This window comes from Furipterus horrens, unplaced genomic scaffold, assembly GCF_987537825.1.
Source record: "Furipterus horrens unplaced genomic scaffold, mFurHor1.1.pri manual_scaffold_9, whole genome shotgun sequence".
Taxonomy (NCBI): Eukaryota; Metazoa; Chordata; class Mammalia; order Chiroptera; family Furipteridae; genus Furipterus; species Furipterus horrens.
In genome coordinates this window covers 48,697,639-48,723,730 of record NW_028327179.1, presented here as the reverse complement: position 1 = coordinate 48,723,730, position 26,092 = coordinate 48,697,639, and the positions used below count along the sequence as shown (strand labels likewise).

The following is a 26,092-nucleotide window of genomic DNA, read 5'->3' as shown; positions in this document are numbered from 1 at the left end:
CTCCTATCCCTCAGAAGTCAAAGTGTTGAGTTTAACTAGAAAGCCACTGGTTAACATTTGTTGTCTCCTAGAATAATGCAATGTTGATATGTACTATGCACCCAAATCCAGAAGGACCACAATAGTTAATAAAACTGTGGCCTCAACATCCTCTCAACCTCTGCCTCTCAATTTGACTGTAGTGGTGTTCAGCTAATAGAGCGGGAAGAAGAAGTGTGCATTTTTTATGAAAAAATAAATATCCAAGAGAAGATGAAACTAAGTGCAGAAATTGAAATACATGTCCTGGATGAAAATATCCGATTCCTAAAACTGAGGATTGCTGAGAAGCAAAGACAGATTCATGTGACCCAGAAATTACTGCCGGCCAAGAGGTCCCTGGATGCTGACTTAGCAGTGCTCCAGATTCAGGTGGGAAAGTGTTCAGAGACACTTCTTGGGACCATTTGCTTTTCATTTTTCCCTCCATTATTGGTTTGTAGGTAGTATGCATTCTTATATGCAAAGCAAGCCTGGAACCTGTAAGAATCCATGAATTATATGCCTTGTTTCAAAATGCTGTGAGTACTGCTGCAGGGTGGACTCTGTGCTTCAGGCAGCTGAGCTACAGATGTCTGTTTCTCCCATGAAGCATTTTCTGTCTTTCCCAGAGTACACACCCTCCCAAATCTCAATTCTAGCTCAGCTTCCTCACAGCTCAAAACTTCGGTAATTTCACTACCACCAGCACAATTATGTTTTTGATGCCTTTTGGGAAGATCTAGCTCTCCTATTTTAAGTAGTCTTGTCCTCTGGATATTGTTGCTTTTTATTAATCAGCAATCACATATAATCAGACTCCTTGTTAACCTTCATTAACTCTTTGTTAACTGCCTTTTTTAGGGTCAATTACAGGCATCATCATCATGGTAGCATGAGTGAGCAGAAACATTGCTTAACGTCAAGTCCCAGCTAATTGGGTCTTAAAAATTGTCTTCCACTTTTGCCACCAAAAGTCACTAAAAACCCTGGGCTATGTAATTTAATATTTATGAGCAAGAGAGTTGGTTTTAAAGTTAATGTTTTTTCTTGTTTAATAGTTTTCACAGTGTACAGACAGAATAAAAGCCTTGGAGAAACAGTTTGTAAATCCTGAGGGTAAGAACAGAACTCGCTTTATTCCAGGGAAAGATATGACTAAAGAAGAAATGATCAAAAAATTAGATTGGGTAAATACTCTTTCTTTTTTACTTTTTTTATTTATTGAATTTAATGGGGTGAAATTGGTTAATAAAATTATATAGGTTTCAGATATACAGTTATGAAATACATCATCTCTATATTGTATTGTGTGTTCACCACCCTAAATCAAGTCTCCCTCCATCACCATTTATCTCTCCTTTACTCTCTTTTACATGCCCGCAAGCTGCTTTCCCTCTGGTAATCACCATACTGTTGTCTGTGTTTATGATTTTATTTTATTTTTTTGCTTAATCCCTTTACCTTTTTCACCCAGCCTCCTAACCCCTCTCCCATCTGACACTGTCAGTCTGTTCTGTACTGTCAGTCTGTTAGTCTCCATGAGTCTGTTTCTACTTTGTTAGTTTATTTTGTTTATTAGATTTTGGGTGTTAACTGCTTATTAGATGTATCATTGACAAATATGTTCTTCCATTCAGTACGTAGTGTTTCCATTTTGTCGATGGTTTCTTTTGCTGTGCAAAACCTTTTTAGTTTGAGGTAGTCTAATTTGTTTATTGTTTCTTTTGTTTCCCTTGCCCCAAAATAAATGTCAGGAAAAAAATATTGCTATAAGAAATGTCCAATAATTTACTAGCTATGTTTTCTTCTAGAATTTTATGGTTTGAGTCTAACATTTAGGTCTTTAAATCATTTTGGGTTTACTCTTGTGTATGGTGTAAAAATGTGATCTAGTTTCACTTTTCAGCATGTATTATCTGATTTTCCCAACACCATTTATTGAATAGACTATCTTTGCACCATTGTATGTTCTTGCCTAGTTTGTCAAATATTAATTGACCATAAAGGCATGGTTTACTTCTGGGCTATCTATTCTGCTCCTTTGATCTATATGTCTGTTTTTACACCAGTACCATGCTGTTTTAATTACTATGGCTTTGTCATATAGTTTGATATAAGGTAGTGTAATTCCTGTAACTTTCTTCTTCTTTCTCAAGATTGCTGTGGCTATTCAAAATCTATTGTGGTTCCATATAAATTTTTGGAATATTTGTTTTAGTTTTGTTAAATGTACCATTGATATCTTGATAGGAATTGCATTGAATCTATAGATGGCTTTGGGTAGTATAAACATTTTAATGATATTAATTCTTCCTATCCATGAACACAGTCTGTGCTTCCATGTATTTGTGTCTTCAATATCTTGTGATTTTTCCAAGTACAGGCCTTTTATGTCCTTAGTTAAATTTATTGCTAGGTTTTTTGTTTGTTTGTTTTGCTGCAATTGTAAATGGGATTGTTTTCTTAGTTTGCCTTTCTGATAGTTCATTATTAGGATATAAAAATACAAGTGATTTCTGGATATTTCTTTTAAATCCTGCTACTTTACTGAATTCATTTGTCAGTTCTAGTAGTTTTATTGCTGATTTTTAGGTTTCTCTCTATACAGTACCATATCACATGCAAACAAGGAGTTTTCCTTCTTTCTTTCCAGTTATATGCCTTTTATTTCTTCTTATCTTATTGCTGTGGCTATGACTTCCAGTACTATGCTGAATAAGAGTGGTGAAAGCTGGCATCCCTGTCTTGTTCCTGATCTTAAGGGAAATGCTTGTAGCTTTTGCCCACTGAGTATGATATTGACTGTGGATATGACATATATGCACTTTGTTATTTTGAGGTATTTTCCCTCTATTCCCACTTTGCTGAGAGTTTTTATCATAAATGGGTGCTTAATGTCATTAAATGCTTTTCTGCATCAATTGGTAAGATTGTGATTTTTATCCTTTATTTTGTTTATGTGGTGAATCACATTTATTGATTTGTGGATGTTGTACCAAACTCATATTCCCAGAATAAATCCTACTTGATCATGGTGTATGATCTTTTTGATATATTGCTAGACTCAGTTTGCTAATATTTTGTTGAGGATTTTAGTATCTCTGTTCATCAAGGTCATTGGTCTATGATTTTATTTCCTTGTAGTATCTTTATCTGGTTTCGAAATTGGGATAATGCTGGCCTCATAAAATAAGCTCAAGAGTCTACCCTCCTCTTGAACTTTTCAGAATAGTAAGATGATAGGTGTTAGTTCTTCTTTGAATGTTTAGTAAAATTCACCTGGGAAGCCATCTGATCCAGGACTTTTGTGTGTTGGGAACTTTTTGGTTATTGCCTAAGTTTCACTAGTTGTAATCTGTCTATTCAAATTTTCTGATTCTTCCTGATTTTGTTTTGGAAGACTGTACATTTCTGGGAATTTGTCCATTTTGTCCAGATTGTCCAATTTGTTAGCACATAGTTGTTCATAATATTTTATTACAATTCTTTGTATTTCTTTGGTGTTACTTCTCTTTCATTTCTGATTTTATTTATTTGGAATCTCTGTATTTTTATCTTGATGGGTCTGGTTACAGGTTTGTCAGTCTTGTTTATCTTTTCAAAGAACCAGCTCTTAATTTTATTTATGCATTATGTTGGCTTTTTTAAGACTATTTTATTTATTTCTGCTCTAGTCATTATTATTTCTTTTCTTCTACTTCCTTTAGGCTTTGTTTGATGTTCCTTCTCAAGTTACTTTAAATGTAAAGTTAGATTCTTTATTTGAGATTTTTCTTGTTTCTTGAGGTAGGCCTGTAATGCTATGCATTTCCTTCTCAGGACTGCTTTCACTGTGTCCCATATATTTTAGTTTGCTGTGTTCTCATTTTCATTTTTTGAAGGTATCTCTGATTTCTTCCTTGATCACATTGTTGACCTATTCATTGTTTAGTAACATGCTATAGCCTCCATGTCTTCGTGTGTTTTTCAGTTTTTCTTGTTATTTATTTCTATTTTCATACCATTATGGTCAGAGAAGATGCATGATACAATCTCTATCTCTTTAAATTTATTGAGATTTGTTTTGTGTCCTAACTTATGGTCTATCCTAGAAAATGTTTCACGTGCACTTGCAAAGAATGTATGCTCTGATACTTTGGGGTGAAATGCTCTGAAGACAAAAATTAGATCCATTTGGTCTAGTGTGTCATTTAAGACCACTGTTTCCTTGTTGATTTTCTTTCTGGAAGATCTACTTGTTAATGTGAATGGACTGTTAAAATCTCCTCCTATGACTGTATAATTATCTGTCTCTCCCCTTATGTTCATCAAGATTTGCTTTACATATTTAGATGCTGTTATGTTGAATGCATAAATATTTACAAGGCTTACATCCTTTTATTGAATTGCTACATATATCATTATGTAGTGCCCTTCTTTGCCTCTTATTATAGCCTTTGTCTTTAAGTCTATTTTGTCAAATATAAGTATCACTACTCCCACTTTTTTTCTTTTCCATTTGCATGAAATATCTTTTCTATCCCTTTACTTTTAGTCTGTGTGTATTTTATGTTATGAGGTGGGTCTCTTGTAGATAGAAAATATGTGAGTCTTATTTTCTGATCCATTCAGCTACCCTATGTCTTCTGATTGGAGAATTTAAGCCATTTCCACTTAGTGTGATTATTGATTGGTATGCATTTATTGCCATTTTATTTTTTAACTATGTCTCTCTTCTCCTCCTCCTCCTCTTCCTCCTTCTCATTCTCATACTCATTCTCATTCTTCTTCAGGAAGGCCCTTTAACATTTCTTGTAATACAGGTTTGCCTCTCACACATCCCCAACTGGGGACATGGCCCTCAACACAGGCATGTGTCCTGACTGGGAATGAAACTTGTGACCTGTGGGTCACCGGCCAGCACTCAATCCACTGAGCCACATCAGCCAGGGCCATTTCTTGTACTACAGGTTTGGTAGTAACAAACCCCTTTAGCTCTTCTGTGTGAGAAATTATTTATTTATTCCTCAATTTTAAATGATAGTCTTGGTGGGTAAAGTAGTCTAGGTTGTGGGTCCTTGGCTTTTCATCACTTTGTATATTTTATGCCAGTTCCTTCTAGTTTAAAGTGTTTCTGTTGAGAAATCAGCTGTTAGTCTTATGGGAGCTCCCTTGTAGGTAACCAGCGGTTTTTCTCTTGCTGCTTTTAAGATTCTCTTTTGGTCTTTACCCTTTGCCATTTTAATTGTTCTCTGTCTTGGTGTTGGCCTCTTTTGGTTCACCTTGTTTGGGACTCTGTACTTCCTGAACTTGTGTGTCTTTTTCCTTCATCAGATAAGGGAAGTTATTGGTCATTATTTCTTCAAATAGGTTTTCAGTTCCTTGTTCACTCTCTTCTCCTTCTGGTACTCCTATGTTGTCCCAAAATTCCCTTAAACTATCCTCATTTTTTTAATTCTACTTCTTTATTTTTGCTGTTCTGATCAGGTATTTTTTCTACCTTGTTTTCTTTTCTTTTAAAGTATATTTTATTGATTATATTGTTACAATAGTTCCAATTTTTCCCCACTTTCTCCCCTCCATCCAGCACCACCACTCTCCCAGCAATGCCCTCACCACCCCCAGTCCATGCTCATAGGTCATACCTACAAGTTCTCCAGCTTCACCCTTTCCTATATTATTCTTTTTTAAATTAATTAATTAATTAATTTTTAAACAATAAAAAATAACAATTCCTCCCTCTCAGATTTAAGATCCTTTATAATCTTATAAGCAACAATGGGAAAAGGTCTCAAGCTCCTCTAGCTTCTTCAAGCTGGACATGGTCGTTGTCCTACCTACCCTTAGGTCCAGAGATCCGTAAAGAGAGTGGGGGTGTAAAGGGGAGGGTGGCCTTTCCACATAGGAAAGAATCTTGCAGACTCCAGGTCAGTTGGCTGTCCCTGGATAATGGTGTGCTTGCTTTAACAGGCTGGCATCCTTGCTGCATTCTCTGGTACAATTTTGCTTATTTGTTTGTGTTGTTCATTAGTCTCCTGTATTAGATGATACCATATAGTATTTTTCTTTATTTGCCTGGCTTATTTTGCTAAGCATAATTCTCTCTAGTTCCATCCCTGTTGTTGCAAATGGTAGAAGTTCCTTCTTTCTTTCTTCTACATAGCACTCCATTGTGTAAATGTACCACAGTTTTTTGATCTACTCATCTACAGATGGGCACTTAGGTTGTTTCCAGCACTTGGCTATTGTAAATAGTGCTGCTACAAACATAGGAGTGCATAGGTTCTTTTGAATTGGGGTTTCAGGACTCTTCAGATATAATCCTAGCAATGGAATTGTTTGTTCAAAAGGCAGTTCCATTTTTAGTTTTTTGAGGAAATTCCATACTGTTTTCCACAGTGGCTACACCAGTCTGCATTCCCACCAACAGTGCACTAAGGTTCTCTTTTCTCGGCATCCTCACCAGCACTTGTGGTTTGTTGATTTGTTGGTGATGGCTATTCTGACTGGTGTGAGGTGGTATCTCATTGTGGTTTCTATCTTCATCCTTCTGATGGCTAGTGATATTGAGCATTTTTTCATATGCCTATGGACCCTATGTATGTCCTCTTGGAGAAGTGTTTGTTTAAGTTCTTTGTCCATTTTTTAATTGGGGTGTCTGTCTCTTGGTGTTGAGTCATATAATTTATTTATATATTTTAAATATCAGTCCCTTGTCTGAGGTATCACAGGCAAATATATTTTCCCATATGGTTGGTTCCCTTTTCATCTTGCTGATGTTTTCTTTTGCTGAGCAGAAACTCTTTAGTTTGATGTAGTCCCATTTGTTGATTCTTGATTCTTTCCATTATTCCCTTGCCGTAGAAGATGTATTGGTGAAACTATTGCTACGTAGGATATCTGAAATTTCCCTGCCTATGTTTTCCTCTAGGACTTTTATGGTATCACGGCTTACATTTAAGTCTTTGACCCATCTTGAGTTTATTCTGGTGTGTGGTGTAAGTTGATGGTCTAGTTTCATTTTTTTGCATGTCCCTGTCCAGTTCTCCCAACACCATTTGTTGAAGATGCTCTTCTCACTCCATTTTATGTTCCTTCTCCCTTTGTCAAATATTAGTTGACCATATAGGACTGGGTTTATTTCTGGGCTCCCTATCCTGTTCCATTAGTCTATATGTTTGTTCCTATGCCAGTACCAGACTGTTTTTATTACCGTGGCCTTGTAGTATAGTTTGGTATCAGGTATTGTGATTCGTCCTACTGCGTTCTTCTTCCTCAAGATTGCTGTGGCTAATTGGGCTCTTTTTTGGTTCCATTAAATTTTTGAAGTATTTGTTCTAGGTCTGTGATATATGTCATTGGTATTTTAATAGGGGATGCATTAAATCTATAAACTGCTTTGGGTAGTATGGACATTTTAATGACGTTGATTCGTCCCATCCATGAACATGGCATATGCTTCCATTTATTTGCATCTTCCTTGATTTCTTTCTTCAGTGTTATATAGTTTTCTGAATACAGGTCTTTTACCTCCTTGGTTAAGTTTATTTCTAGGTACTTTATTTTTCTTGTTGCTATGGTAAATGAAATTATTCTTTTACTTTCTATCCCTGAAATTTTATTGTTGGTGTACAGAAATGCCTTCAATTTCTGAATATTGACTTTGTACCCTGCTATTTTTCCAAATTCACTTATTAGGTCGAGTAGTTCTTTCATGGAGTCTATAGGGTTTTCTATGTACATTATCATGTCGTCTGAAAATAATGACAGTTTTACTTTCTCTTTTCCAATTTGGATGCCTTTTATTTCTCTTTCTTGTTTGATTACTGTCGTTAGAACTTCCAAAACTATGTTGAATAGGAGTGGAGAGAGTGGACATCCTTGTCTTGCTCCTGACCTCAAGGGGAATGCTTTCAGTTTTCCCCATTGATTATGATGTTGGCTTCAGGTTTCTCATATATAACCGTTATAATGTTGAGGTATGCTCCCACTATTCCCATTTTGCTGAGAGTTTTCATCATAAATGGGTATTGTACTTTATCAAATACTTTTTCTGCATCTATTAATATGATCATGTGGTTTTTGTCTTTCATTTTATTTATGTGGTGTATTACGTTTATTGATTTGTGAATATTAAACCATCCTTGCATCCCTGGGATGAATCCCACTTGATCATGGTGTATGATCTTTCTAATGTGTTGCTGGATTCGGTTTGCCAATATTTTGTTGAGGATTTTTGCATCTATGTTTATCAGCAATATTGGCCTGTAGTTCTCTTTCTTTGTTGTGTCTTGACCTGGTTTTGGAATTAGGATAATACTGACCTCATAGAATGAGTTTGGGAGTCTTTTCTGTTCTTGGATTTTTTGGAATAGTCTGAGGAGGATAGGAGTTAGTTCTTTTCTAAATGTTTTGTAAAATTTACTTGTGAAGCCATCCGGTCCAGGGCTTTTGTGTGCCGGGAGTTTTTTTATTACTGCTTCAAGCTCACTAGTTGTTATTGGTCTGTTCAGGCTTTCTGCTTCTTCTTGTTTCAGTTTTGGAAGATTATATGTTTCCAGAAATTTGTCCATTGCCTCTAGGTTGTCAGATTTTTTGCCATACAGTTGTTCATAATAATTTCTTACAATCAGTTGTATTTGTGGTATCAGTTGTGAATTTTCCTCTTTTGTTTTGATTTTATTTATTTGGATTCTCTCTTTTTTTTCTTGATAAGCCTGGTTAAAGGCTTGTCAATTTTGTTTATCTTTTCAAAGAATCAGTTCCCTCTTTTGTTTATCTCTTGAATTGTTTTTTTAGTCTCTATGTCATTTTTTCTGCTCCGATCTTAATGATTTCCTTCCCTCTACTCGCTCTGGGCTTTGTTCGTTGTTGTTCCTCTAGTTCTTGTAGCTGTAGGGTTAAATTTTTTACTAGATATTCTTCTTTTTTAGGTAGACGTGTATTGCTTTGAACTTTTCTCTCAGGACTGCTTTCGCTGTATCCCATAGGTTTTGGGTTGTTGGGTGTTCATTATCATTCATTTTCAGTAACTTTTTTGATTTCTTCCTTGATGTCATTGTTAACCCATTCATTATTAATAGCATGTTATTCATTCTCCATGAGTTTGAATGTTTTTGAGTTTTTTTCTTGAGGTTGATTTCCAATTTTAAGCCATTGTGATCTGAGAAGATGCTTGACATAATTTCAATTTTCTTCAATTTGTTGAGGCTTCTTTTGTGTCCTACCATGTGCTCTATCTCTGAAAATGTTCCATGTGCACTTGAAAAGAATGTATATTTTACTTCTTTTGGGTGGAAAGTTCTATATATATAAACTAAGTTCTTTTGATCTAGAATGTTGTTCAATGCCTCAATATCTTTGGTATATCTTTGCTTCGAAAATCTGTCCATTGTTGACAATGGGGTGTTAAAGTCCCCTACTATGAGTGTATTGCTGTCTGTATCCTTCCTGAAGTCTTTCAAATTTTCCTTACATATTTGGGCGCTCCTAATTTGGATGCATATATGTTTGCAATGGTTATATCTTCTTGATGGGCTGTTCCCTTAAGAATAATGAAATGTCCTTCTTTGTCTCTTTTTATGGCCTTTGCTGTGAAATATGTTTTGTCTGATATAAGTATTGCTACCCTATCTTTTTTTTCATGTCCATTTGCTTGAAATGCTTTTTTTGATCCCTTCACTTTCAGTCTGTGTAGATCTTTTGTTCTAAGGTGGGTCTCTTGTAGACAGCATATATGTGGGTCATGCTTTCTAATCCATTCAGCTACCCCGTGTCTTTTGATTGGTGTATTTAATCCGTTTACATCTAAGGTTATTACCTATAAGTACTTATTCATTGTCATTTTTCCCCTTTGTACTTGTGTTCCTCTCTGTCTCTCTCTGTTTCTTCATCTTCTTAAAGCACACCCTTTAGCATCTCTCGCAATGCTGGTTTGGTGGAAATGTATTCTTTTAGCCTTCTTTTGTCTTGGAAATTTCTTATTTCACCTCCCATTTTGAAAGAGAGCCTTGCTGGGCAGAGTATTCTTGGTTGTAGGCTTTTGTTTTTCATTGCTTGGAATTTTTTTTGCCATTTTCTTCTGGCTTGTAGTGTTTCTGCTGAGAAGTTTGGTGATAGCCTTATTGGAGCTCCCTTGTATGATATTAGTTGTTTCTCTCTTGCCGCTTTTAGGATTCTCTCTTTGTCTTTGAATGTTGCCATTTTAATTATTATGTGTCTTGAAGTGGACCTGTTGTGGTTTATCTTCATTGGGACCCTCTGTGCTTCCTGGACTTGCGTGATTCTTCCTCTCATCATGTTAGGGACATTTTCTGTCATCAGTTTTTCAAACAGGTTTTTCATCCCTTGCTCCTATTCTTTTCCTTCTGGAATTTCTATGATACAGATATCTGCAGCTGTCTTACAACCTCCTCATTCTTGTTCAGTCTTTTTTCATTTTGTTGCACTGTCTGGGAATTTTTGTGTATGTGTCCTCCAGCTCGCTGATCCGATATTCTGCTTCTTGTAGCCTGCTTTTAATTCCTTCTACTGAGTTCTTCAATTCAGAAATTGTATTCTTCATTTCCTCCTGGCTCTTATTGATAGCTTCTATGTCCTTTCTCATGCTGGTGTAAGTCTCAGTAAGTTCCTTGTAGTTCCCTGGGAGTTCCTTGAAGTTTACCTGGAGTTCTTTATAGTTTTCCTTGAGTTCACTGAGCTCATTGATCTTCCCCATAATCCACGTTTTGAATTCCATATCTGATACCTTGCTTTCCTCTATTTTATTTAGCTCTCTTTCTGGGGATTCTTCCTTTCCTTTCGATGGGGGGTTGTTTCTCTCCCCATTTTTGTGACTCTTATTGTTTGTTGCTGCTTCTTAAATTGATCTGCAGTTCCTGGATCTGCTACCTTGTCTTCTTAATTGCTGATTTGATCCTCTGCTTTATCGAACCTACTGTATATTTCTTCTAGTGTATTCTTCATCTCAGATATTGTATCTTCATCTGACTGGCAATTTTTTATGGTTTCTGTTGTAGTTTTCACTAAGTTCCTTGTTCTTATTGAGTTCCTTGAGCTTCCTTATAACCATTTTTTTAAAACTCTATATCTAAAAAGTTGACTGCCTCTATTTCATTTGGGTCTTTTTTTTTTTTAGATGTCTCTTCTTCTTTCCTTTGGGGCATGTTTCTTTGTCTTTTCATTGTGGCTACCTCTTTGCATTTGTTTCCATGTATTAGGTAGGTACGCTATGACTCTCACTCTTGGTAGGGTGATCTTATGTAGTAGTGTTCTATGGGACCCAGCAGCACAGCCTTTTTGATTGTCTGAGTGGTTGCTCTAGGAATGTCTCTTTTGTGTGTTATGTGGGTACTCCCGTTGAAATTAAATCTTTATTGCGATTGGTGTGTTTGTGTGTGGGGTCGACCCTCAGGCTGGCTGACTATGAGGATCAACCTTAATCACAGTGCATAAGCTGCTGTGCAGGTGCTGACCATTGGCCTCTCAATGTGTTTGTTCTGGGGCTGTTTGGGAAAAACTCTGGTAAAGACTAATGTCAGATATTGCCCATGACTGACCCTGCACAACCAGTTCTGTGCTCATAAGAAAGCCACTGTTTGTGGCTGCCTCTGCTGTGTTTGGGTATGCATGGGAAGGACCAAACTATACATCAAACTGGCTTTTACCACTGGGTCTGGGGAAAGGTCATTAAAAGTTCCAAGGAATCCTGAGATCCCAGGCAGCTGACTCCAACTCCTCAGCAGAGTTCAGGATCCATAGGTTGGGGCACCAGCGAAAGCAAGAAGTTGGGCTATTGCATTCCACTAGGCTGATGCCTTATGGAGAGGAGTGCTCCACCCAAGAAAGATGGTGTTTTTGGTGAGGGAGAGGGACTCAGCTTAGGAATCCTCATGACTGTCCCTTCAGCTCTCTCCCCAGAGCCACAAACTACAGTCTCTCCTCACACAACTCTAATATGCTCTGCCATCCCTCCTCTAGAGCCCAGGATGAGTGGATGTGAATGAGGTTTTGTGTGCTGGCCCCTTAAGAGGGCACTTGGGTTTCTAGTAGACCCCAGCCTCTCCCTGATGACCAGAATCCCTTATGATTTTCACAGCCAGATGTTATGTGGGTGCCTCTTCCTGGCTCTGGTGCTCTGGGTTGGGGAGCTCAGTATGGGGCTCAGTCCCCACACTTCCCAGGGTAAACCCCTTCAGTTGAGATACCTCTCTAGTATCTTAGCTACCAGCTGTGAAAGCAGAGCCAGCCCTTTTACGCTCCGCTCTTCCTACCGATCTCAATGCGGCATCCTCTGTAAATTCTTCATTTTAAGACTTCTCTTCAGCTAGTCTTTTGTTGGCTATTCAGGCTGATTGTACTATAACTTAGTCGTAATTCCAGTTTGTTCCTGGGAGGAGGTGAGTGTATCTTCCACCTACTCCACTGCCATCTTAGATCCCCAAATATTCTTTCTTAAAATCATACCTATTTGCCTTTTTTTGTTCAGTGTCACAGATACCTGTACTAGTGTTTCATGTTATGTGAACAGATTTATCCCTCATTATTCTAGCGACTAACATAGTCCTTTCATTGTAATCTAGTAACAAAACCTAAGCTTGATTTTAAACACTTGCCAAAAAAAGTGAAAATTAAATGGTTTTAAGATGCCCACCTTTGTATTATAGTCCAAAGAAGAAATTTTGGCATCTTGAAGGAATTCATTTCTCTTTCTGGTGGTAGCATATCAGAGAAAGGGCAATGAAAGCTAGATGGAGATGAGAGGGCCATTTTCTACCCTAAGAAGGAAAAATTCCCAGAACTATTTGGAGGGGATAGTGGCAAGTGAAGTCATGTCAGCCCATCTCTAAAGACTTTCTAGTGGTATCGTGGCAACTACAAAAGCAATGTGTCTTGATTAAAGAGGGAAAATAGTGCTCTAATTTTTGACTTGCATGACCATTTCACCTCCATCCTATTGTAATTGTTTTTGACTGTAGCTGGAACTACAGCTGGCCAAGAAGGAGGAGCAGTTACTGGAAAAGGATTTCATCTATGAACAGGTCTCCCGGCTCACAGACAGGATCAGCAGCAAAACTCAGGCCAGCAAGGAGGACACACTGCTCTTGGCCAGAAAGGTCTGTCTGAGATCCTGCCTTCTCTCTTCTGCCCTTATTGCTTTATTATGGTTCATTTCCCACAGTCTGCTTTATTTATTGAGTGCGGCGCTGGAGAAATTAGCCTTTATTACTAGAGAAACATAAAGATATAGAATTAAAAATGTAAACAATGACTCTTAGAGAATTGTTCAAAGTAAGTTTCAATCTTGTTCCTTGAATGAATTGAAATTATAGTGGAAAACTTAAATTACAGTATACAAATATCACTTAACTTGGAACCTACTCAAATATGACAGTTATCTTTGTATTCCATGTGTCAAGTTAAATTCTTTTTAGTTCCTTGTGAATGGAAGTTTCACTTAAACAGCAATCTGTATGGGAACTCCATGGAAACTCAGCCAGAACCCAGAAATGGAAAGGAACCATTAAAGACAACAGTATCATAAACATGGGCCTATTACACAGTGGGGTGGAGTCACCACCAGGCCTCACTAGTGAGGAAAGGTCGGTAAAACAGAGATTCCTAATTTCATAAACTTATACTGTAACAGAACTGCTGATTCAAAGCTATAGGGTCAGACTAGGACTTCTAGAAAGTACCATAAAAGGAGTAACCAGCAGGTGAGAGGTTGGTGATTATGATGCAGAGGGGCCTTCACCTTAGTGTGGTCAGAAGATTGCCTGGCCTCCATGAACCCTTGGAGCATCACACTGTGACAGTACAGGGATTTTAATTAATCAGCAATGCTTACATGCCATGTGCTCCCCTCATACTAGGCATGGGGGCAGAACCAGAGAGGAAGGGGAACATTGTTCACGCTGTGGATTTAGGGAAGACAAATGGGAAGATAGATCATGGTAACACCCACACCTGACTGTAGGCTCCAGAGGGCAGTGACCGCTCCTCTTTCTATTTTGTTTCCCCAATACCTAGTATGTACTAAACTCTAGAACAACATTTATTGAATAAGTAAACAGTCAGTCCTGTTCTAAATATAGTTCTGGCTCACTAAATAGAGGAAATTATTGTGACTCTCAAGCCTCCTGTGCCATTTTTATCTGGCTTTTCCACTTGGTTCTGATGACTTACACCAGCAGATGAGTGGTGCAATGGCATTTGTGCAATTCACAACTTCACCTCATAAAATAAGCATGTTAAGACTTTTTAGGCTCATGAATTATAACTAAATTAGCATGTCCAATATGTCTTTAAATGGTTCCTTCCTTCCTTGTGCAAAATGAATTTCCCTTTTTTTGAGAAATCCAGTTTTTGCTGAGGGCTGGCTTGTCAAACCTGATGGCAGACGTCTCCAAAGTAATACTGGAGATATGTCAAGTGTGGCTGCTGCAACCATGCACATGGTCAGGAAGGTTGCAGTATTACTGAGTTCAAGCTTAGTGATTTAGCTTCCCTTTCCTTTCCCCACCTTCCATGATCTCTATCTGGATTTCTTTTTCATTTAAAATTACAGTATCCTCATAGTACTCAAGACTCAAAGGTAGAAAGATGTTAAGATCTCAGATCTGTGATTTACCAACACTAGCAAATGACCATGAGAAAGATACATAAATGACCTTAAAACTGAGTCTCCTGGTCCGTGAAATGGGTGTGATATCAGCTAAACTTTTTTTTTAATTTTTATTTTTTGATTATTCAATTACAGTTGTCCCATTTTTCCCCCATTGCTCCCCCATCTCAGCCCATCCCTTCTCCCACAATTATATCCCTCCCCGTTGTCCATGTCCATGAGTCATTCATATACGTTCCTTGACTAGTCCCTTCCCTCACTTATCCCCCTTCTCTCCCTCCCCCCTCCCCCCTACTGACAACTATTCTAGTCTTTGCCTATTTAGTTCGTTTGTTTGTGTTGCTCTTTAGTTTCCTGTATTGGGTGATATCATATGGTATTTTGCTTTCTTTGCCTGGCTTGTTTCACTAAGCATAATTCTCTCTAGTTCCATCCATGTTGTTGCAAATGGCAGGAGTTCCTTCTTTCTTTCTGCTACATAGTATTCCATTGTGTAGATGTACCACAATTTTTTGATTCACTCATCTACAGATGGGCACTTAGGCTGTTTCCAGCACTTAGCTATTGTAAACAGGGCTGCTATGAACATAGGGGTGCATAAGTTTTTTTGAATTAGGGTTTTAGGGTTTTTCGGGTATAATCCTAGCAGTGGAATCACTGGTTCAAATGGCAGTTCCATTTTTAGTTTTTTGAGGTAATTCCATACTGTTTTCCATAGTGGCTGCACCAGTCTGCATTCCCACCAACAGTGCAGTAGGGTTCCTGTTTCTCCACATCCTCGCCAGCATTTGTTGTTTGTTGATTTGTTGATGATGGCCATTCTGACAGGCGTGAGGTGGTATCTCATTGTGGTTTTTACTTGCATCTCTCTGATGGCCAATGATGTTGAGCATTTTTTCATGTGTCTATTGACCTTCTGTATGTCCTCTTCGGAGAAGTGTTTGTTCAGGTCCTTTGCCCATTTTTTAATTGGGTTGTTTGTTTTCTTGATGTTGAGTTGTATAAGCTCTTTATATATTTTGGAGATCAGTCCCCTGTCTGTGATATCATTGACAAATATGTTTTCCCATATGGTTGGTTTCCTTTTCATCTTGCTGATGTTTTCTTTTGATGAGCATAAACTTTTTAGTTTGATGTAGTCCCATTTGTTTATTTTTTCCTTTATTTCTCTTGCCTTAGGAGATGTATCCGTGAAGATATTGTTACGTGTGATATCTGAAATTTTCTTGCCTATGTTTTCCTCTAGGACTTTTATGGTATCACGGCTTACATTTAAGTCTTTAATCCATCTTGAGTTTATTCTCGTGTGTGGTGTAAGTTGGTGGTCTAGTTTCAGCTAAACTTATTGCAAGCATTACACAGTCAAGGAGAAGTAGCCTAGCTTTTTGTGGGTGCTCAACAAGAATGCATGTCACCTCAAGCCTGTCGTCTTTCCTAGACAGCTTATGGCTCATCTTCCAAGTTTCCCACATGAACAGAAAATGGAAAAATATCAGCAAAAACTTAAAGCAACCCAGTTTAATACAGTCTTTTTCTTATTTGTAGAGAAGAAAAGTTGGCTAGCTACCCATACATACACACAACACTCACTTATGCAGAAACTGATTAATTAATGAAATTAGATAATGACTTACCCCTGTAGCTTTAAATAGTAGTCTTTTGTTCAATGTATGCTTCCTAAAAATTACTGCAGTGTAGAAGAGTTTAAAAACTTTATATTCCCTTAAGGAGCCAAAGTGTGTACATAATAGCCATATTTGCAGAGGCAGGTAAATCACTGGCAGCAATATTCCTCTAAGCAAATGTGCAGATGGACCGGTGTATGCTCTATTAGGATAAGAAAATGTTTTGAGGTCGGGCGTAGTTTTTAGAAGTTCATATTCATGTCTCAAGTTGCCTTGGCTCAAAGGACTGAAGGATTAAAATAAGCTAAGAATGTACTCATTCCTTCATTTAACTAATGTTCAATTTTAATTTTGCTTGGTTCAGTGCAATATACATATCATGTAGCATAGAAATGTACACCTGAAACCTATATGATCCTATGAACCAATGTCACCCCAATAAATTTAATATTAAATAAACAAATAAGTAACTTTTATTGGTGCCTCCTATGTTCCAAGCACTATTCTGGACACTGGGAATGTGATGAATAAAACAAATAATCCCGTCTTCATGAAGAGTACATTCTTGTGGGATGACAGACTATATAATCAAATAGCCAAATACACACATATCTAATACAATGTCAGTAGTGAAACAGGATATAAATTAAAAATAAAGCAAGGTAATCTGACAATGCGGGTGGGGGGAGGAGTCACCACTCAGTGCCCCACTGTGGCTATGGCCACACTGAAAGGTTGTGCTATAGGCCAGAAAGCTTAGAGGAAACACTAATGCCAACTTTACTTCTTTTCTGTCTTTTAAAATCAATTATTCTACTTGGCCCTGTCTTTTAATTCTTTGATGATAAGTTGCTGATGTGAAATGGTAAACACACACATACAACCAGAACATTTCATTCAAATTATTGACCAGATTTTCCCCAGTTCAGCTGATGCTTGCTTATGATCTAATAATTGTGCATGCCAGAAATTATGATCAATAATACAAACATGTTGAGGGGTGATATCTTCCACTAGAAATGATTTCATATTAAAGATAGTTTTCATTCTACCAGATTTTTTTTTCCACTGGATAAGTGACATATTAATAACATGGAAAAATTAGGCCAGAACTTAGACATCAAGAACACTTTATTCCCCTCCCCTTATCACCTCTTAAAAATAAAGAGATTTAACTATTCCCCTCAACACTATTCACCTGGACATATGGTAATTTGATGAACATATATCTTTCTTTCTTTCCTACCTTGTCCTTATTTACACAGCTAAGAGTTCAATCTCAGATTTCCTCCAATTCTTATTTTCTATAAACTCCCACTTAAACTCTACTTCCTTCAGGCAAGAATGCAACTGACATTGTAGACAGCCAGCAGCTTGCCATTTTCCTCAATTCTTCATTGAATGTATACATAAGCTAAGCCTTGGGCTCTTTAATTCTAGATGAATGGCTACCAGAAAAAGATTAAAGATGCTACGGAAAAAATGATGGCTCTGGTTGCTGAGCTGTCCATGAAACAAGCTCTGGCCATCGAACTCCAAAAGGAAGTCAGAGAGAAAGAAGACTTCATCCTCTCTTGCAATTCCAGGATAGAAAATGGTCTGCCACTCAATAAAGAGATTGAGAGAGAATGGTTGAAGATACTTCGAGATGAAGAAATGTATGCCTTGGCCATCGTTGAAAAGTCTCAAGTATGTTTAGGCTTCTATATTGCATTTGTAAAGTGGCCAGAAAAGGATGTTTTTAGAGGTTTCAGTCCTCCCAAAATATATGAAAATTTTCCTACTCTACCACACATAGTCCAAACAGAAGAAAGTTTTGGAGTTTTTAAAGATATCATGTGGACAAATCAAAGTACAATGGTCCAAAGCACCATAATAGTCTCTGGAGAACATTTAGCAAGCACCAAGTTCCACCCCACAATTGTACATCCTGGGGTAGTTTGGCTGAACACCATGGCCTCCCACTGGTATGGCAGTAACCTGGCTGGCTTTGGTTTTATCCACAGGTCTCCAATCTCTGTCCTTGCACCCCTGCTCAAACCACACCTTACCCTTCCATGTCCATCTACTGCAGCACCACAGCATGTTGCAAGGCCTCCAGCATGTGAAGTGCACTTGGTGTGCATCATAGGCCTCAATGTCACACTCTTTTCCTCCTGCCACTGGGCTAAGCCTAGGATTCCACCTGCAAGTCAGGGGCCCAGTTCCTCTCCCTAAACACATGGCTTTACAATATTCTTAGAATGGAATTCAGCATCTCTTTCTAAGGAGACTGAACCTTAGGGACCCACAACTTACTCTCAGACCATCCAATAGACATTCTCAGAAAGATCATTATTTATTCTATGGCCCAAGAAAAATGTGCATTCCAAACATATATTAGGAATATCTGAAAACAGGGTCTGATTTGTCATTTCTGGGACTATATTTTCTAAGGCACTCAGATTGGTATTCACATGACTACAGAGCTACATCCAAATGCCTATGGTGTCCTGGCTGTCATTTACCCATCTCCAGTGTTTAGAATTCTTTTTAATTCCATGAGAGATTCCTCTACTTTCCAGAAGAACAGGCAGAATCTTCAGGACCTTGAGGCTCAAAGCAAGCTGTAAACCACTTCTTTCCTCTGGTTCTACCTTACTCCTTATCTAATCCTTCCCAACACTTGTTCACCAATCAATGACTTAACCAAAGGGAATAGATTTTCCTACTTCTATCAAAAATTAAACCATGGGAACAATTAGTATTTGATGAAAGATAGTGAGGTTGTAATACAGTGAAATTTAGAAGCCACCAACCAGTTTATGATAAACCATAAACTCCAGAAACAGAGTGATACTTGAACAACATGGGTCATTCCAATGAGATGCAACGTGTGTGTGTGTGTGTGTGTATGTGTGTGTGTGTGTGTCTAGTGACTTTACCCTTATACCCTCCTATCCTTTTAGGGAATATCAGCCAACACAGCCTAAGACTGCTCAGACTCAGCTGTGTGTGGTGGGCCCTGGGGAGAAATGACTTCACTATAGTTTTCAGAAAACTGAAAAGGAAATATCATTCTTTGCAGGAGTTCTTGGAAGCCGAACATCGCCAGCTGCCCAATGGTGTTCACACCACTGCAGAGCTGCGTCCAAATGCCTACATCCCAGATGCAGAAGCTACTCTTCCTTTGCCAAAACCATATGGTGCTTTAGCTCCTTTTAAGCCCAGTGAACCTGGGGCCAATATGAGGCACATGAGGAAACCTGTTATAAAGCCCATTGAAATCTGAATGTGTAACCTGAAGCAGGCTTCTGAAGGAGGCACTTCAGCCAGGTTTCTTCATATTTGCAGCTGAAACAGGTTCGTACAATAGCTCAAATTACAGACAAATGCAACATCCACAGTTAATCAATAACAGAAAACAACAGTTTCCTTTTCTACTCACCAACTACTATATTTTACATGATGTTGAATAGGACATATTATTGTTCTATAATTATGTCAAAGCATATATTTGGATTGCTCATCTCTTTCTTTTTCACTCCATTGAAACCTTTCAGAAATATATTGTAGCTCAGGTGCTATAAAAATGCTATTAAAATAAATCAGTATTCAATGAAGTACAGAAATTAACAGAGTGGTCCTTATTTGTTAAAGAAAAAAAAGTAAATACTGTTCAATGTACTGACTATAAAGAAAAAGAGAGAATGACCAAGTATCACAAGGGCTTAACGCATTTTGTTAAATAGTTGCATTTGAAGTTAATGCTGTTAAATCTAAATCAAGTAAAAAGCAGTAGGGAAGATTGTCACTTTCAAAATAATGTTATGGTGCTTTTCTTTATAAGTAAATAATTCCTTTGCTGCAAAATAATTATGCCCTAATTTATCTTTCTTTTTTAAAAATCTTTATTGTATTTTTTTACATTATGTTTTAGTCCCCTTATACCCCAGTCTCCCCAGCAATCATCACACTGTTGTTCACGTGCATCAGTCCTTTTACTTTTTTGCTCAATTCCTCCACCACCTAACCCTCCTCCCTACCCTCACTAGCTGTCATCCTGCTCTCCATCTATGAGTCTGTCTCCACTTTCCATGTTAGTTCACTTTGTTCATTAGATTCTACATATGAGTGAAATCATATGGTATTTGTCCTTCTCTGACTGACTTATTTCACTTAGCATAATGTTCTCCAGGTCCATCCATACTGTCACAAAGGATAAAATTTTCTTCTTTTTTATTATTCAGTGGTATTCCATTGTGTAAATGTCCAATAGTTGTTTTATCCACTCATCTATTGATGGACACTTGGGCTACTTCCATATCCTGGTGACTGTAAATAACGCTGGAATGAACACAGGGGTGTTTATGTTCTTTCCAATCAATGTTTTGAGTTCCTTTGGATATATTCCCAGAAGTGTGATGATTGAGTCAAAAGGCAGATCCATTTTTAATTTTTTGAGGTATCTCCATATTGCTTTTCACAGTGGTTGCACCAGTCTGCGTTCCCACCAACAGAGCGAATAGCCATTCTTACAGGTGTGAGATGATATCTCATTGTGGTTTTAATTTGCATTTCTCTGATAATTAGTGACACTGAGGATCTTTTCATATCTATTGGCCATCTGTATGTCCTTTTTGGAGAAGTGTCTATTCAGGTCCTTTGTTAAATTTTTAATTGGTTTCTTTGTTTTTTCTTTTTTTTTTTGTATGTTTTATTGATTATGCTGTTACAGTTGTCCCAATTTTTCCCTTTGCTCCCCTCCACCCAGCAACCCCCCTTCCTCTAGCAGTCCACCACCCTTAGTCCATGTCCATGGGTTGTGTGTAAAGCTCTTCTCAACATACCCGTCTATTCCTCACCCTCCTACCTTGCTTCTTAATTCCTGCACTATTTCCCTCCCTCTTCCTCTTTCCTAACCCAGCTGCCCTCCCCCCACATGCTCCCCATACCTATGATTCCGTTCCCACTCTATTTGTCTGCTTAGTTTACCTTTGTTCCATTCCCTAGCTTCTGTTGTTGATAGTTGTGATACTGCTTGTATTTTAATGCTCATAGTTTTTATATCTTTTTTCTTAAATAAATCCCTTTAACATTTCATATAATAATGGCTTGGTGATGATGAACTCCTTCAGCTTTACTTTGTCTGGGAAGCACTTTATCTGCCCTTCCATTCTGAATGATATCTCTGCTGGAAAGAGTAATCTTGGCTGTAGGGACTTGCTTTTCATCACTTTGAATATTTCCTGCCAGTCCCTTCTTGCCTGCAAAATTTCTTTTGAGAAATAAGATGACAATCTTATAGGTACTCCTTCATTAGTAATTCTCCTCTTCTCTCTTGCTGCTTTTAAGATTCTCTCTTTATCTTTAACCTTTGGCATTTTGATTATGTGTCTTGGTGTGGTTCTCCTTGGGCCTAGTTTATTTGAGATTCTCTGTGCTTCCTGGACCCATATGTCCATTTCCTTCCCCAAATTAGAGAAGTTTTCCTTCATTATTTTTTTCACATAATTTTTCAATTTCTTGCTCTCCCTCTTCACCTTCTGGCAACCCTATGATTCAAATGTTGGCATGTTTGTAACTGTCCAAGAGGTTTATAAGCCTCTCCTCATTTTTTCTAATTTTCATTTCCTCCTTCTGTACTGGTTGACTGTTTCTTCCTTATGTTCCAATTTGTTGATTTGAACCCTGGTTTCCTTTCCTTCATCACTTGTTTCATATGAATTTCCCTTCATTTCAGCCAGGATAGCCTTCATTCTTACATTATAGGGGGCAGAGCCTTAGGTATTTGTCAGTACAGGGTGACCCATTTCACCTCCTTGTGGCGCTGTATGTGGGGGAGGGGTCAGAGAGGGAACAATGCCGCTTGTTCAGAACTTGCTCCTTTTCCAGGCACTTCTCCCACTTTACTGGAGCCTCTCAAGCTGTTGCCCTGCCCGTTGTTCCCAGAGTGGGTGAGTCTGTGGACATTCTAGGACCATGAGGGCCCTTTAAACAAGCGGACTCTGCTGAGAGACCAGCAGTTTCTTCCTCTGCCCCAACCCCCATGGGTTTGCAGAGTCAGAAGCAATGAGGCTTGATTTTCCCTGGCCCTGGGACCATGATTTGCGGGCTCTGGTCAGGAGCTGGGTACACTCCCCAAGTGTCCCTCCTGACTTTTGAAAACATGTAACTGCACTTTCTGCCGGCCTGCTGCTGCTGCCACTGCTGCCACCACCACGCCGCGTCCTCTCCTCCCCAGTTCTGACCCTCCTACCTGTCTGGATGAGTATTTCTTCTTTATATCTTTGGTTGTTGGACTTCCATGCAGTTTGATTTTCTGGAACTTCTGGTTGTCTTTAGTTTTGAGATAGTTGTATTCCGTCTTAGTTGTGGAGGGAGACCCAGCATGTCTGTCTAGGCCTCCATCTTGGCTGGAAGTTGCTTTTTTTTTTTTTGGGGGGTGTTGAGTTTTGTAAGTACTTTGTAAATTTTGGATATTAACCCCTTTTCAGATGTATTAGCAAATATGTTCTCCCATTCTGCAGGTTTTCTTTTTATTTTGTTGATTATTTTCTTTGCTGTCCAAAATCTATTTAGTTGGATGTAGTCCCATTTGTTTATTTTTTCTTTTGTGTCCCTTGCCTGAGGAGATATAGCCAATAAAAAGTTGCTATGAGCAATGTCTGAGATTTTGCTGCCTATATTTTCTGCTAGGATTTTTATGGTTTCTAGTCTAACATTTAAGTCTTCGCTCCATTTTGAATTTATTGGGTGGTGTAAGAAGGAGGTCTAGCTTTATTTTTCTGCATGTATCTGTCTAATATTCCCAACACCATTTATCGAATGAACTATCTTTAGCCCATTGTATGTATTTGCTTCCTCTGTCAAATATTAATTGACTATAAAGGTGTGGGCTTATTTATGGACTGTGTTCTGTTCCATTGATCTATGTGTCTGTTTTTATGCCAATTACCATGCTGTTTTGATTACTATGGCCTTGTAGTTCAGTTTGATATTAGGAAGTGTGATTCCTCCAACTTTGTTCTTCTTTCTCAGGATCCCTGTTGCTATGTGGGGCCTTTCGTGGTTCCATATAAATTTTTGAAATATTTTTTTCTAGTTATGTGAAATATATCATGGGAATCTTGATGGGAATTCTGTTGAATCTACAGATTTCTTGGGGTAGTATGGACATTTTAATGATATTAATTATTCCTATTCATGAACACAATATGTGCTCCCACTTATTTGTATCTTCTTCAATTTCTTTCTTCAGTGTCTTATAATTTTCCAAGTACAGGTTTTTACATCCTTGTTAGGTTTATTTCTAGGTATTTTATTCTTTTTGAAGCAATTGTGAATGGGATTGTCTTCTTGAATTCCCTTTCCATTAGTTTGTTATTGGCATATAAAAATGCAACTAATTTCTGGATATTAATCTTGTAACATGCTACACTACTGAATTCATTTATCAGTTCTACTAGTTTCTTGGTGGAATCTTTGGGGTTCTCTATGTACAGTATCATGTCATCTGCAAATAAAAACAATTTTAATACTATCTTCCCAATTTGGATGCCTTTTATTTCTTCTTCTTGTCTGATTGCTGTGACTAGAACTACCAGTATTATGTTGAGTAAAAGGTGAAAGCAGACATCACTGTCTTGTTCCTGATCTTAGGGAAATGCTTGTAATTTTTGCTCATTGAGTATGATGCTGGCAGTGGGTCTGTCATATATGGCCTTTATTATGTTTAAGTATATTCCCTCTATTCCTACTTTTCTGAGAGTTTTTATCATAAATTGGTGCTGGATTTTATCAAATGCTTTTCCTGCATCTATTTATTTGATTATGTGGTTTTTATCCTTCATTTTGTTTATGTGTTGAATCACATTTATTCATTTGCAAAAGGTGTACCAACTTTGCATTCCGAGAATAAATCCCACTTGATCATGGTGTATGATCTTTTTGATGCATTGCTGTATTTGGTTTGCTAATAATATTTTGTTGAGGATTTTCGCATCTATGTTCATCAGGGATATTAGCCTATAATTTTCTTTCTTTGTATTGTCTTTATTTAGTTTTAGAATTAGGATAATGCTGGCCTCATAAAAGGAGTTTAGGAGCCTTCCCTTCTCTTGAATTTTATTAAATAGTTTGAGAAAGAGAGGTGTTAGTTCTTCTTGGAAGGCTTGGTAAAATTGCCCTGTGAAGCCATCCAGTCCAGGCTTTTGTTTGTTGGGAGTTTTTTTTTTATTATTATTGCTGCTTCAATTTCATTAGATCTAATCTGTCTCTTCATATTCTCTGATTCTTCCTGATTTAGTTTTGGAAAACTATATGTTTCTACAAATTTATCCATTTCATCCAGGTTGTCCAGTTTGTTGGCATATAGTTGTTCATATTTTCTTACAATCCTTTGTATTTCTTTGGTCAGTTTTTATTACTCCTTTCATTTCTGATTTTATTTATTTGGGTCCTCTCTCTTTTTTTCTTGATGAGTCTGGTTAAAGGTTTGTCAGTTTTGTTTATCTTTTCAAGGAACCAGCTCTTGGATTCATTGATATTTTGTATTGATTTTTTACACTCTATTTTGTTTATTTCAGCTCTGATCTTTATTATTTTCTTCCTTCTATTTGCATTGGGCTTTGTTTGTTGTTCTTTTTCAAGTTCCTTTAAGTGTGAAATTAGATTGCTTATTTCAGCATTTTCTTTGTTTTTTTTTTTTTTTTCTGAGCTAGGCCTATAATGCTATGAATTTTCCTCTTAAGATTGCTTTCCCAGTGTCCCACAGATTTTGGGTTGTGGTGTTATTATTTTCATTTTTCAAGGTATGTTGTGATTTTTTCCTTGATTTCATTGTTGACCCCTGATCTCATTATTTAATAACATGTTATTGCACTTCCATGCCTTTGCTTGTTTTTTAGTATTCTTCTTGTGATTGATTTCTAGCTTCATAGCATTGTGGTCTGAGAAGATGCTTGATATAATTTCAATCTTCTTTTTTTTATTGAGACACGTTGTCTATCCTAGAAAATGCTCCATGTACAGTTTAAAAGTGTGTATATTCTGCTGCTCTAAAGATATCAACTAAATCTATTTGATCTAGTGTGTCATCTAAGGCCACTGTCTCCTTGTTGGCTTTCTGCCTGGAAGATCTATCCATTGAAGTCAATAGTGTGTTAAAATCCCTTACTATGACTGTATTTCTGTCAGTCTCTCCCTTCACGTCCATCAAGATTTGCTTTACATATTTAGGTGCTCCTATGTTGAGTGTATTGGGTGTGTAAATGTTTACTAGGATTATATTCTCTTCTTGGATTGTTCCCTTTATCATTATGTAGTATCCTTCTTTGTCTCTACTAAAGCCTTGGTTTTAAAGTCTATTGTGTTGGATATAAGCACTGCTATCTCATCTTTTTTTTATCTTTTCCATTTGAATGAAATATATTTTTCACACCCATTTCTTTCAGTTTGTGTGTATTTTTCAATCTGAGATGGGTCTCTAGGAAGCAGCATATATATGGGTCTTGTTTTCTTATCCATCCAGCTATCCTATGTCTTTTGGTTGGAGCATGTAAGCCATTTATATTAAAGGTGATTATTGATAGATATGTATGTAGTCTGTTTTATTGTTAGACTGTTCCCCAGCACCACCTATTTTTCTCTTTATCTTATTCTTCTTCTTAAAGTAAGCCCTTTAACATTTGTTGCAGTGCTGATCTGGTGTTAACAAACTGCTTTAGTCTTTTCTTGTCCAGGAAGCTCCTTAAATCTCCTTCAATTTTAAATGATAGCTTTGCTGGGTAAAGTAGCTTTGGTTGTAAGTCCTTGCCTTTCATCACCTGGAATATTTCATGCCATTCCCTTGTGGCCTGAA

The 26,092-nt window shown here is 37.5% G+C and overlaps 1 protein-coding gene across 1 annotated transcript in view; it reads left to right on the top strand.

Moving 5' to 3' along the window:
• The window catches only part of CCDC146 (coiled-coil domain containing 146), a 141,028-nt gene extending 121,256 nt beyond the window's left edge, over positions 1–19,772 (top strand). Inside the window, exons 14-18 of the mRNA XM_090286727.1 lie at positions 183–411; positions 1,080–1,208; positions 12,978–13,115; positions 17,692–17,940; positions 19,319–19,772. Of these exons, the coding sequence (XP_090142853.1) occupies positions 183–411; positions 1,080–1,208; positions 12,978–13,115; positions 17,692–17,940; positions 19,319–19,522 (949 nt within the window). The 3' untranslated portion in view covers positions 19,523–19,772. The remainder of the gene's footprint in view (positions 1–182; positions 412–1,079; positions 1,209–12,977; positions 13,116–17,691; positions 17,941–19,318) is intronic.
• Positions 19,773–26,092: the final 6,320 nt, after the last annotated feature.